The following is a 14,621-nucleotide window of genomic DNA, read 5'->3' as shown; positions in this document are numbered from 1 at the left end:
CCAGCCGGCAGAAGGAACCGGCGGCCGGGGACTGAGGGAAAGCACACGACTTGTCAGCCCTTCAGTTTGTCAGATCTTTGGGGCACTCCGTTAAAGCGCAGCACATCAAACGTTACTTCAGTTTTTTTACCAGCTCAAAGCAAGCCAGAGCCCAGAACGCGGTACCCAGGGGTATCTTTAGGATGCTGCTGTGCGGGGGGTTTTGTGAATGAACGGGCACGCTCCTGAAATATAGAGGTGTCTGTTAAATGAAGTTGAGATTTCTTAAGCCGAGTCTAACTGGGGGAATTCAGGCAGGCTGCCTGCAGTCGTGACCTGAGCAGTAGTCCTATCTGTGCACGTAGCTGTATTGCAATATTGTATTATTTTCTCCTTCTTCAGTAGGTGTCATCCAGCTAAAAATAAGTCCAGATTGTTAAAATCAGCACTGGCTATTTGCTGATTGCAACCTAAATGTGTGGAATGTAAAGCTCACTAAAGATTCACAAACTCATGGCTTCATAAAGTGTGCACAAAACCTTCTCTTTAGGGGCCAGATCAATGTTAAGGGACTCTTGCCTGTGCCTGGATTTTAGGAGTGGGCTGTGTTGGGTGAAAAAAAAAAAACAACTTTCACTGAAAGGACTGACACCTAACAGAAGAAAAAATAGTAGTCAAGAAATGGCCAGTGATTATGATGATGTGCACTGTTTTTAAAGTGTACCAGAGAAATAGCCGAAGATGTCAGAAAAGATTTATGCAATGGAGATAGAAACTCTGAGAAATTAAACTACTTCACTTTCTAGGAGACGCATTTGGGCTTTATGAGTTCATCATCTCAATATACCTGACAGTAGGGATGCATTAGCAGCATTGTCTGAGTTATCTGGAAATGATAGTGGTTTTTTCTGAGCCCATATAAACTTTACTAAAAGTTCAGAAGACTTTCCTTCAGCTCAGTAATGTCATTCAACATAATTACATAGCTGGCATCTTCTCCAAGAGGGGGAGGGGGGGTGCGGGAATTTAAAAAAAAAAGTGTTAGAGAGTAGAGAGTACTTTGCATAATTTTACAAGGAGCTTGAGTTTTGCTGGAAGCCAGTGTGATTTAAGGTGCTTATAAAAAGCTGCTTTTAAAGATTTTATCCAAAGCAGTCAGGATGAGATACTGAGATTTTTAGGACCTGCTCAGCACCTCTGAAAATAAAGCCTGCGAGGCATTAGTGTTTTGTTCTTGAATGTGACCTCTATACGGTACAGTCATCCATTGCGTAATGAATTTTTGGCTATAGTATAAAACAATGCTGAACAGCTTATTTTTATTCCCAGGGAGTTAATTGGCCATACATGTTTGTAAGGCATGTAAACAAACAGAGCTACAGCCTAGAAATGCAGCAGGACATATAAGGACCTGGAATGACTTGCACTCACTGTGCTCCTGTGAAACCACTTGCAGACACAGTCATGCTTTAAAATCACCCGTATTAAAGACCTACTTCTGTTCCCACTGTGCCTGGGGAGGTGTGCGGGGGCTGTTTTTAATTTCAGCAAGAGCCCCGCTTGACCACTGTCTGAAACACTCACAAGCTCTTTGCAGAGGGAGGCAGTCATCTCCAGAGCTGCAAAAGATCACAGAATCACAGAATCATAGAATGTTAGGGATTGGAAGGGATCTCGAAAGATCATCTAGTCCAATCCCCCTGATCAACCCTCTCAATGCTCAGAGGGGGAACAACTGAGAAAATTAAAATGGTGTTATTTTATAATTTTTGTTTTAGGCCTTCCTGCAAAGTTTTCTTTGCCAAAGACCCTCTGAAGATAGTGCGTGCTCAGGGACAATATATGTTTGATGAGAAAGGAGAAAAATACTTAGACTGCATCAACAACGTTGCACATGGTAAGCCATTCAGCTTGTAAGACCGCTTCTATTCCTTAATTTCCAATAGGGATCAGAACACACTTCTTCCAACTGATGCTGTTCACAGTGCTTCTCTGAATCTCCTTGTGTCGTTCAATAACTGACTGCTTGCTAGGAATAACTATTTTTTTTCTTTAGTTGGCCACAGTCATCCATACGTGATAAAGGCTGCAACAAAACAGATGGAACTGCTGAATACAAATTCCCGGTTCCTGCATGACAACCTTGTTCAGTACGCGCAGCGTCTTACAGCCACCCTGCCCGAGAAACTCTCTGTTTGCTATTTTGTTAACTCTGGGTATGTCTGAATATTTTTTTTTTTCCATTATGACTATTTTGATCCTGTTTGAGATGGACACAACAGCTTGGTCCAAATCTTACTAAGTAGGCCTTAGGAATAAGCAACAAAAATATTGCCAGTACTGACTGGAGGATCCTTCCTATTTGCGCTGTCATATTTAGTGTGCTGGCTCAATGCAAGGGAGCCAAAACAATAAACTGGTCTGCTGAATGCTGTGCAAAAACAGGGGGGAAAGGCAAGAAAAGCAAATTAGACTGCAAATTGGTCAACGTCATGCACAGATTAGTGAATGATATCTGTAAATTGACATATGACCTTGGGAACACATAGTCTTTTTAGTAGGGCCTGTAGTGACAGGACAAGGTTTTAAACTAGAAGAGGGTAGATTTAGACTAGATGTAAGGAAGAAATTTTTTACAAAGACGGTGGTGAAACACTGGAACAGGTTGCCCAGAGAGGTGGTAGAAGCCCCATCCCTGGAAACAGTCAAGGTCAGATTAGACAGGGCTCTGAGCAACCTGATCTAGTTGAAGATGTCCCTGCTCACTGCAAGGGGTTGGAACTGGATGACCTTTAAAGGTCCCTTCCAACCCAAACCATTCTATGATTCTTTAGGCAGTCCAAGTAGTCTGTGATGACTTACATAGCCAGAAGAGACAACCTGCAGGGACTTGTGAGCAGAGAGGCTGCTACAGGTCAGGCTGGAAGTTTGAGTCTTTGTCCAGGTAGCAGACTTGTGTTCTCTGCTGCCTGATGGCACAAGCACTGGGGAGGACAGAGGGTGCACTGTTGCTTTTTGAGGGTTTGTGACTGCATCGCACTCTCAGCTGCAAAGCAGCCTCATTTGTGCTCAGAGGTGGTAAATATCTACAAGCAAACTGGGGGAGGGAAAGAAAGCATCTCTTTGTTTGGTGTTTATACAAAGAACTGTTTTTTCTGTGCCCTCTTACATGGCATTTACAGTCTCAACCTTAGCATTGTAATCTGTATAGTAACAGAGCCTGCTGTGTTCATTTGTTATATCCATTAGTCCTGTGCCTCCTCTTTTGTGTCAGAATACCATTTTAACTGGAAGCACTTCCTCACTATTTTGTGTCTCTGTCTGTTATTATGCAGGTCTGAAGCAAATGATCTTGCTTTACGGCTGGCTCGGCAGTACCATGGGCACCAAGATGTGATCACCCTCGAAAAGTAAGTACATGGAGTAGCTTATGTGAATGCAGCCAGCAACTCCTGTCATTACTTCAGAAGCAGCTTTGCAGCAATCCCCTGCTGTTTGTACTCCACTGCCTGCTGAAAGAAAAGCTTTGTTGCTTTCATAATAGAACAGGTCAGGAAATCCCTTTCCACATACAGATAAACACAAGTTTTTAAAATCTCTGAAAAATAGGCTTGTTGGTTACCCCAGAAGGTCAACCACCTGTTACAGGGCATTTCCCACAGAGACTCCCAAAGCGATTCAGGCCAGAGACTTGAATGTTCATTTGAAACATCAGTGAGTGGTCTGGCCACTGGGCTGCTCTGAGAAAGGTCTTTCTGTTTGTCACGCTCTTCTGGACACACTTCTTTCTGTACAAATAAATATTCAGTAGTCAAGAAGAAAGATCCTGTAGCTCTGCAACAGTATTGCACCAATGCTCAGCTGTCCTCCAGTGAACACAAGTATACACACAAAACCAAGCAGCTCCAAAATCAGGAGGCACTGAGAGGGGAAGGTGGCTGACCACATCCCTGGGTTTCCCTATCCTAGATGCAGCTGTAGTGTTGGTTACACTGCTGTAGGGCTGCCTCGTCTTCTTAGGTTGTGATTAGAAAGCCCAACCAGAGCAACTGCAAGAGCACATGTCTCTATCTAAATGACATGAAACTTGTTTGACTCAGCCATGCTTAGATCCCCATTAGCCATACTTGACTCACATGGCCCAGGTTTAGAGCCACTGACAGTAGATTCCATCAGGAGAGGCTGGAGCTGGCTCTGTCACTGTGTCATTGCAACGCCTTGTCTTCCTGAACACCACAGGGTATTTCCCTGCCCATGTCCCAGGGCTCTGTAGGCTTTTGCTATAGCTACCACCTCAGTCATGGTGGGCTTTCTGTCCTTTGTTTGTGTCCATTGGCAGATTCTGTTGACTGGCTAGTAGAAAGGTGCAAAGAAGACAGAGTTCAGAAACATCCTCTCTACCCTATGTGTGTGCTACTATGAGATTTTGACACATCTTTGGTTTGATTTGAGGTGCCCTTCACTTCAAGTTTATGGGTGAACAGAATTGTTTATTCCCTGAATGAAGCTGCTACATGCTTTAGGTTCAAAAGACTGTTTCCTCATTTCTAAATCAATCTGGCCTCAGTAGTAACCAGCTTTAGCATACTCTGCAATATGAAGCTTTTATATTCAAACAATATTCACCCTCATCTTGAAATTGGCTTCTGCCAAACAGTCTAGTCGGTAGGGCCTTCGGGGCAGGTAGCGGTGTGCTGCTGCTGCATAAGATCCCCATCTTCCAATGCAGTGCACACTCGTGAGAGTCTTTGCAATGGTGTTGGGGTCTAACTTGCAAATTTTGGGTTGGCCAGAGTGGGGCCCACAGGTTGGAAAAGAGGGAACTGGACTCACCATTCAACTGCTAGGTAAGGCTGCTAGGGCAGCCACCTTAGAGGCGGTCCAGGGGACATCATCTTGGTCAGTCCCCTTGCTGGCACTTGATTTTATGCAAGAAAAAATCCTCCTGATTCCAGTTTTACTAATGAATTAAAGTCAACAGCAATTTCATATTACCTTTGAGAGAACGACTGCGTAAATTAAATCAAGATCCTTTCACAAACAGTGCTACTGTGTTGCAGATACAGTCACTTATTCTGGATTATTTATGGGTATGGTTTTAAATTCAGCTCTTCTATATATTTGGTGAAAAGTGACTTCGATATTTAACACTTATGCAGTGCTTACCATGGCCATGTTACATCTCTGATTGACATCAGTCCCTATAAATTTAATCAGCTGGGAAAGGACAGCAAGAAGGAGTTTGTGCATGTGGTAAGTGTGGTTTTTTGCTTTTTGTCATTTTTCTGCCTGTTATACAGCATATTGAATTAGTCACTTCTGGTGTAAATATACGTCTGTTTTGCTGATGCTAGAGTCGGTGTTTTGGCTGTTTGTCGGTGAATTAAATACAGCAAAATTGTTTGCTTTTGGATTTCTAAGAAGGTATTCAGCTGTGAGACTGATTTCCTTCATAGTGCTGTAAGTTTCCTGAGTCACTGCACTGTATAGTTACAGAGTTTGAAGAAATTAGTCAATGTCTGTTGTGTTGGTTTGGCCAAGGATATGCAGGACTTTTGAGTCTACTTCCAAAAACTGGAAAGGCAGACCCCACGAGTTCACATACATCTGGGTATGGAGCTCACAGACATCCAACTGAGTGGGATACTGTTTGATCTTCAGTCTGAACTTGTATACCTTACAAAGACAAAAATTATTCTCAGCCCAGAGATGTCCACCAAGCAGGTCTTTCCTACCTAGATCTCCTTGTGTTAACCACATTGGCAAAGCAGTAGCCACCTTTTTATAACACTTCATTTCTCTTATTTACTGAACTTCTCCCAATACTGTTTTTAGAGACTTGAAGGTCAGACAGATTTGTACTGTGACTAGGACGCTGGAAGGGAAGTGACAGACTGGAAACCCCCATTCTCCAGTTGCAGAAATGGATCTTTCTGCAAAAATCTGAAATAAGAGGATGGATGAGGACTCAGTATTGTGTCTTGGGGAAGAGGAGGGACAGTCCTGGAAGGAAGATGAAGTAGATGATGGCTATTTCAACAGTTGTATCCAGTAATGTTGAACACATCACAGGCCTGGATTGAGTTTAAGCTCCTGTAAGAAGTTTTGCAATTCCATGCAGAAATTCAGGCTATACAAACTCCCATTATCTATCTATGTGGAAAGACAAAAATGCAGAGCAATAGAAAAAAAAGTATAGGAGGCTGGGCTTTAAAAAAAGAAAATAAAAATTGGTCTTTTCAGGCTCCTTCTCCAGATATCTACAGAGGGAAATATAGGGAAGACCACCCAGATCCAGCAAGTGCTTATGCTGAAGAGGTGAAAAAGATTATTGAAGAAACACAGAAGAATGGACGCAAGGTGTGTGTTTTGTGCTCTAGAAATGCTGTGGCTTCACGTATTGTGTGGCATGGGGATATGAAACAGGCAACTGAGGACGTGTTTCTTTACTGTTTCCTTTGTTTCCCTCTGCCCTTCATTTTCCTATGGTGGGTTCTGTGTTCAAAATGGGCCATTTTTCTACCTGATGCTTTTATCATAATTTTTCTAGGCGTCAATGAAAGAATCAATAATACAGTTGTAAATAAGCAGATACAACCTAAGCAGTTTAGTTTCCTATTTTATGCATTGAATCAGTAGATTGTAAATATCTTAGGGCAAGTTTTGAGGTCAGCCGAGAAATTACATCACAAATTCTAGCAAAGACGTATAAAAGTCTCCAGGAGGTGAAGAAAATGTGCTAGATAAAATCTTGATACTACATTTCTGAGTCTAGTAGCTTAAGATAACTTTGGAGTCATCTAAAAAGGTAAACCATTCAATCATATACAATATGACCTTGATAAAAACAGTCAGTTTCTCAGCAGGTTTACCTAAAATGTGTATTAAAGTTTTGTATGTTGACATTAGCATTTTGAGACATGTAGGGCTTGATCTAAAGCCCACTGAAGTTACAGAACACTTCGGTGGAGACTAGAACAACATGTTCCCTTCTAGTCCAATGGACTTGCATCACTCTTCTTTTAGTTTCTTCATCAACTTTTTTTTTCATTCTCTACTAACGGATAGTTTTGTTGTTTTTTTTCCTTGTTTCCTTTCTTTTGCATATTTCTTAGGTTTTGGTGACATAGACCTGTGGCAGGACAAGTTGTGCTAAAGGCTAAGCCTCACATGCTATGGGAAGCTTCGTACTCTTTGGCCGTAGCATGCCTCTTCAAATATAGTGTATGGTTCTTTACACGTTACTGCTCGGCCTTGTTTCCAGGAAGACTGCACCAGCCCAGAGACACCTCTTGATGCTCAGGGAGGGGTTCACAAGTGGTGTGGGGATGCAATCCCTTAAATAGCAGACTTATGCTGAGACTTTGGGGTAATATTGTATCTCTGTTGCATAGACCTCTGCTGTTGACAAGAAACAAATTTTGATGTTCCAGTGTATCTGATCCACTGCTCTTACCCTTCCTGACTTGAAATAACTTTCTTTTTCATTCCTAGCGACTGGAATTATTTCACCTGTAGAATTTTTCTCCCCTTTTGTCAAGTGCCTCCCGCTGACATTTTAGTTGTGTAGTTATTTGCATTAGGCACGGGTGCCCAAAGCGTAGCCTCAGGTCATCCTACAGTTCAGCTTCTACCTACCTCTACCTGGTGTTCAAGATTGAACAAAAAAGCTGATCGCCACATATCCCCATTGCTGGAGAACCTTGGCATTAAACAAGTCTCATTAATCTCTTGGGGAAAATGACACACTGTTGTGTGTCTCCTGTAAACTGAAATTCGTAAATAAATTTACAGAGCTCCCAGGAGCCTCATCCAACATCCATTGATACCAGTTAAGTGTCTTCCATTTCAACAGCTGGAGGACTAGGACTTAACGAGGTCCTTGTATTCCCATCAGGTTGCTAAGGTGGCCCTGGCTAATGCAAATTTGGGCACCCCAGATTACAAAATGAATAAATTCTTTAGCCATAGCTGTTCTCAAGAGCCCTCAGCTGCCCAACACATTGCGTGATTAAATTAAGGTACACATTTAAATGTTGATTTCTAGACTGTTAGAAGTTTGTGCAAAGGCCAAGTTAGATGAACACAGCTCTCACCTGAGTTTGTTTTTTGTAGATTGCTGCCTTCATAGCTGAATCCATGCAGAGCTGTGGAGGCCAAGTAATTCCACCTGTGGGCTATTTCCAGAAAGTGGCAGAGTACGTACATCATTTCAAAAGGGCATAACTGTAAAATTAACCAAAGAAACAGGTTTTTCACTATAGGCTTATCCAGTCAGTTCAGCTATCGCCCTCTCTTGTTCTCGGCTATCTATGGTACCTTTCTACTTTTTGAAGAGTGTGATTCCACTTCTATTTATTATGGAACATCAGCTGACTAATTATTTTTAGCGGGATAACTCTCTTTCCTTTTCTATCTTTAATCCTCAGGCCATAAGTTTTGATGAAAGATGAAGTTGAACCATCATAGATATAACCCTGCAGTACCATTACAGTACCCCTATTTTGCATCAAAATATCAGAATTTTTTTCTTAGCATTTAGCAATTTTTTTCCCCTAACCTGGTCTCACATTGAAGAATTTCTGTAACACAGACTCACTTGTCCTAGATTGCCTAACCAAGATGTGTACTGCAGCACTAGTAATTCAAGCTATTTTATTTGTTTTCAGGTACGTGCATGCGGCAGGTGGAGTGTTCATAGCTGATGAGGTCCAAGTTGGCTTTGGCAGAGTTGGGAAGCATTTTTGGGCATTCCAGCTGCAAGGTGAAGACTTTGTGCCTGATATTGTCACCATGGGAAAGCCCATTGGTAATGGTCACCCTATGTCTTGTGTGGTCACAACAAGGGAAATTGCTGAAAGTTTTGGTGCCTCTGGATTGGAGTATTTCAATACAGTAAGTTCATAGGTGAAGGTTTGCCTTTTTTTCTTTTGGTCTGCATTTATCAGTTAGAAGTTGTTTGGGTGATTCAGCTGACATTTGCATCCATCACTGCATCACATAACTAAGAGCTCGAGTCAACTACAGTCTAATATCTAAAAGCAAGTGGAGAAGCTTTGAAATACACTGTACCAAGTGGTATATCTTAATATGGACCAGCACTAGCTCTCTGGCATGTCATGCATCTCAGCTAACATCCATACTGATAAATTCTTCCTTACTTCTCTCTCTCTGTCTTCCCTCTCTGAAATGCTGGCCAAGTAAAATTTCACTTTCTAGGAGGCTCTGTGCCCATGGGGCTCATGACCTGGCAGACCTTGCTCACCTAACAAAACAGTGACCCTTTATCAGGAAACATCTGAGCCGTGTGCATGCCACAGATGAACAGTTTTCTTCTTGTTTACTGAGTCCTCTTTCCACTTCTGTGATGGAGCCTTCTTCCCAGCTGCCACAAATCCCTTGGCTTTCAATGGAGTTTATACCCTCTGGTTCAAGAAATATCAGATTTGTCACCCACTGCTCTTCACAGGAGCATTTTGCCTACACATGCAGTCAGCAAACATGAAAGCAGCTTGAACGCTTCAGCTGTGAAACCTTTGAATTACTGAAATCCAAAGCGGCCACTTACACTGCCCAAAGTGGGGGGACAGCGCTCTACAGCCTGCATGGCACAAAATCCCCACCTCTTCAAGCTTTCTGCACAACATACCCAACAGGAGAGGGCAAGTGAAAACTACATAGATAGACACAGATTAATGTTTCTGACGGGTTTTGTTTTCCTGTTTGTCTTTACTATCAGTTTGGAGGCAATCCAGTGTCTTGTGCTATTGGTTTGGCTGTGTTGGAGGTAATAGAAAAAGAAGATCTCCAAGGAAATGCTACACGTGTAGGAAATTATCTCCTGGAGTTGCTGGCTGAGCAAAAGGAGAAACATCCCTTAGTGGGAGATATCAGGTGGGTGCCTTACAGCAATGTCAGAGAAGAAGAGTAACTGTGCTAGAAAGATTGGTGTGAAGGGAACACAGAAAAGTTATGCAATGATTATGCTACATCTCTTCTTTAAAATGGACTACCCAAAATTGATATTGTAAAGCAATATATTTTTCAAAAAAGTTGTCATCCATCTGTTTAGTTAAGTATAAGCACAGCCAGCAGAAAAGTTCTGGGAGAGAATAGGAGAAAGAGCCATCCATGTGCAATAGCCCAGTTGTCAGTACAGTGCTGAGATGATGGATACCTTGTTCAAATCTCTGGTCCCTTTCATTTGGAGATGTTAGTGTGGGCTTTCTTCATCTCACATTACCACCATGACAACTGCCTTCAGGTTTTTTCGGGGGGGAGGTTGAGTTGTGGGGTTTTTTTAGTTCTCGTTTTTGATTATTTGTCTTCCACAGCTCCCTCACTTGAGGTTTGCAGGATGAGAGAGAAAGAAAATTACTCTATCATTCTTAACTGGCTACGTAGCCTTAATAAGCCAGCTAAATTTATTTATCCAGAAATATCTGGTATACCACTTGATCATCTGAAGTAGCCAGTGCCAAAATATGACCAAGAGAAAGTCTCCTCTCTTTCCTGCTCCTTCCCCGCTTGCGCCCCAGGGAAAGGAATTGCAGTTGTTAGAAATGGGTTTTGCATTTGCAGCAGAAGGCTTGGGTTATTGACACTGGATTTCACTTGTCTGTATTTTTTTTCTCTACTCCAGGGGTGTTGGATTGTTTGTTGGAGTGGATCTGGTGAAAGATCAACAAAAACGAACACCAGCCACAGCTGAAGCCCTTCACCTTATTTACAAGTAAATGGTTTTTAAAGACTATGTGCCGTGATCAGACCTTTGTAATATTCCGCAGCAGTTAGTCATTAATTTCAGTTTAAATTTGTGTAGCTTTGATAACACAGTACTAGAAAAAGAAAAGTTTTAAAATCTAACTCAGTGTGAAGGGTCTGACAGGACACAATACAGTTTTATAGCTGTGTCTACCACAGACTTTTCCTCTTTCCGCAGGCTGAAAGAACATCAAATCCTTCTTAGTGCAGATGGACCCCACAGAAATATACTAAAATTTAAACCACCAATGTGTTTCACAATGGAAGATGCAAAACACGTAGTGGAGACAATTGATGCACTTCTCACAGGTATGTATGCTTTAGTGCTCAACAGAATACTCTTCTTTGTTCATTTCCAGACGACCTGTTGGAAACACCAGCTGCCATAATCTAGGCCATTACATGAAAGGAAATGTAATCAATCACATTTCTTACCACTTGTCCAAATTGCTGTTCTTAATGCCAATTATTATAAATAAATAAAAAACCCCATATGTAATTCATTCAAACTTTTAGAGAAAGTCCTGTTCTTGATCCTTTCTCTCACAGACTCATCGTTACTACTAATTTCTGGTTGCATATGCTGTATGTTAAGGGGCAAATATATTAATTCAGCACAGGCCTGAAGGACACTGCTGAAGCACGGGTGAAACTTTCCATAATGTGCTAATGTGCACTACCTTTTTTTTTTTTAACTGGCATACTGAAACACGATTGTCTCACTCAAATTTAGCCTGAAGGTTTTCAAGGTCTGTTTATCTTCAATCCAGGGGAAAATAACATCAGGTATACTATTAGCATAAGGACGCTCTCAGCCTATTCTACATTGAACGTTCCCATCTCTTGAGATTATAACAACTGGAGTTAGGCTAGCATGAACCTCCTGGACAAAGGCAGAATTCAGGTCTGAAAGTTCTATCTAAACCCACATGATACAGCCAAGCTGCTAATTTCATTCTTTTCTCTAAACACCCCCAAGCTACACATTCCTGATACATTAATCACATTGCCTCAGAAAAAAATGTTTTAAAAAGTATTAATTATTCTTCAGTTATTCTTCTGTGTGATAAATGCCCAGAGGAATAGCTGATTAGGTATTTTTCACTTCAGCCAGCTGTTAAATTGACTGTATGCTTACTTACCTTACTTACCTTACTTCTTTTTAATTTAATATTTTACTACTTTTTTTAGAAATGGAAGAAGCAACTGGAATGAAGACAGAAAATAATGCATCTACAAATGCACAGTGTAAAATGAAAGTATGGTTTGAATTTTTTTTAACTCTTATTCAGCTAGGTGTTTGGCAAAGCAAGTATAAGTTACTTTGGTAGAGCATTTTTGGTGGTGTGAGTGGTTCTGTACCTTGAAACTGAGCTCAGAACCTAACCTGTTGCTAGAAACCTGAGAAGATTGTGTTACAAATCTAAAAAGAGCTGAATAATACAGACGTACAACGAGAAACAGGTTATAGATAAGCCACTCACCTTATCTGCCTTGTGTGCAAACAAGACCAGCCAGGCTTTGGGCTGCACAAAATTGTGACCTCAACAGTCAACAGTTTTACTAGTTCTAGGTATTGTGTGCTACTGATGGATATTTTGCTTCCTAAGCAAGCCTTTAGCCTGGAAGGTGTCCAAGTTTTCAGAGAATTCCAAGGATTTCTTTTCCACCATGGCTCTTTGAGTATGAATGGCTGACGTGCATCCAAATTAGGACTTATTAGGTTGCAGTCCCACCTTTTTTTTATATAAAATTTCTCACACCTTTAAAAACATATCACCCAGTGTGTTATAGAAAAGCTTGCTGAGCTGTCCATTGGTGAGTTTTTCCAGTGATGCTGTGAATGGTGGGAAGGCAATAATAGCTCAGCTATCTAAGGATGCAGTAGTTAAGGTGGAGACCCTATGGATTATTTGCTGTCTAGAATATACTACATTTGGGGTGCAAGCCTCCTCTTACAGATATGTGTACACATTCAATTCAATCTCTTTCAAGGCTAAGGAGTTGTACCACTAAAAGAGAAGAGTCAGGCAGAGCTACCTAATAGGAACCAAGTCCAATGGCTGCCTGTTGGAAGACATGCCCATGCCTTCACTGACATTTCATTTCTGTTTCAGACAACTGAAGGGAGTTCTCAACCAGAAGGTGCAAATGAAAGCATCAGCCATATGAATGGAGCTGCCTGCAGACAAGAAAATGGGCTATATTCTAAAACATGCTCAGTGCCAAGTAAAAGAATAACAACATGAAAAGGGAAAGTTTCCTCCTTCAGTTTGAATTTGTGTCTGGCTTGCTTTTGAGATGAAGAGTGCAATAATTCGAGTCCAAGGATCTGTTTGAAGCCTAGTCCTACCTTCCATAAACTGGCTGAATTCCTATTAGCTTCAGTAGGAGTTTAAAATACCTTTTCAGATACATGAGAACTGCACCATGTGGCTTGAACTCTAGCTGTGACAGAACAGATAAGTGATACACAAATACCTCGGTGCTGATGGCAGGCTTGACGTAGACACGCAAACTTGGTGAAATCTGCAGATTTACCTGTATTACACAGAATCTGAATTGCTTAACCACCATACAAGCAAATGCCAATCCTATTAAGTTTAAAATTATATGATTAACATGTTATTTTTTATGATATTTTAAATTTCAATATGTAATATTGAGATGTTAATTACTTCCCATGTTTTAATGGCTGAATTCACAAAACAATGCTTGAGAGAGAAATCATTATTATCTTCCAATGTAACTTAGGTCCTGTGGACCATATTCCCAGCTGATGTAAATTGGTGTAGCTTTGTTAATGTCAGTGACGCACTACCAAGAATCTACCACTGTGTGTGTAGAGACACGATGTTTATCTGTGTAAAGCAGGGCATCCTCACTTTATATCCAAAGAAAATGAAGATTCTGGATCCTAATTTTCTATGGATAAAGCAACTTTTATAGACAACTATTTATATAGAGTAAGATTTTATTATTTTTTCCCAAAAGTTTATATATTAAACCCTCAGTCCAAAAAACATGCAAGTAGAGTATATATCATTTCAGACACAGGTTGACTGAATTTAACCTGAGAGTCTCTCAAAATGAGGTTCCCAGGGACAGCCCAGCTTGTATTCCCATGGATTTTAGTTGTTTTGACTGTCGTGGGAATTACTGCCTGATCCTGTTGTAGCAGTGCTGTTACTTTTTGTCAGTGATGCTGAAGAGTCATGTGGGATCCTGACACATAAATGGCTATGCTAACATTTGATAGATTACTAAAACAAGAGGACCACTGCATAAAACATGGATGCAATCACTTTGCAGCCATTACCTGGCTTTGCTGCTAGGCTTTAGACTCACTTACCTCCTTGTCAGTGCTAAATTTCAACAAGAGCACTCAGGCCCTGCTTCTCTTTTTTAATACATGCACAACTCTATGCTATGGAAAACACAGAGGGCTTTACAAATGGTTTGTACTTCAGAAAACAAAAGACAAAATTTATTTCCTTTAACACCCTAAGTTCTGCCTTTTTGTAATTGCTGCTAATGACCCTGATACAACTGAAAGTTGAGCACCTTATCTAATTTCATGTTTTCCACAATTTGCTATATTAAAATTGATGCTTCTGGTGTAACGCCTTCCAACATCCTCAATCTGGCTTATTTTCTTTTTCATGATCCTTGAATAATTCTTCCATAAAAATAAATCTCCCATTTGTAATTATGATGTCCTCCACAAAAAGGTTTTTTTTGGTTTAATTTTATTCTTTAGTAACACCTATTAGATGAGGGAAGCAACCAGTTTTGGCTGGGGGTTGACTCCATGCCAAAGGAGAACTGGCTAGGCTGTGTTTTGCCAAGGCCCTACATGGCCCTCAGCTGTTGGCAGC

The 14,621-nt window shown here is 41.0% G+C and overlaps 1 protein-coding gene across 1 annotated transcript; it reads left to right on the top strand.

Moving 5' to 3' along the window:
- Positions 1–1,762: 1,762 nt before the first annotated feature.
- On the top strand, positions 1,763–13,332 carry ETNPPL (ethanolamine-phosphate phospho-lyase). The gene is made up of 12 exons (XM_010176676.2): positions 1,763–1,876; positions 2,036–2,195; positions 3,315–3,389; positions 5,139–5,232; positions 6,223–6,339; positions 8,095–8,177; positions 8,649–8,874; positions 9,719–9,873; positions 10,622–10,711; positions 10,922–11,052; positions 11,935–12,002; positions 12,861–13,332. The coding sequence occupies exons 1-12, from the start codon at positions 1,822–1,824 to the stop codon at positions 12,990–12,992; spliced, it is 1,386 nt and encodes a 461-aa protein (XP_010174978.1). The 5' UTR covers positions 1,763–1,821; the 3' UTR covers positions 12,993–13,332.
- The last annotated feature ends 1,289 nt before the right edge of the window (positions 13,333–14,621 follow it).

Source organism: Antrostomus carolinensis, unplaced genomic scaffold (genome assembly GCF_000700745.2).
Source record: "Antrostomus carolinensis isolate BGI_N321 unplaced genomic scaffold, ASM70074v2 scaffold52280, whole genome shotgun sequence".
Classification (NCBI taxonomy): Eukaryota; Metazoa; Chordata; class Aves; order Caprimulgiformes; family Caprimulgidae; genus Antrostomus; species Antrostomus carolinensis.
This window is presented reverse-complemented; position numbering and strand designations above follow the sequence as displayed.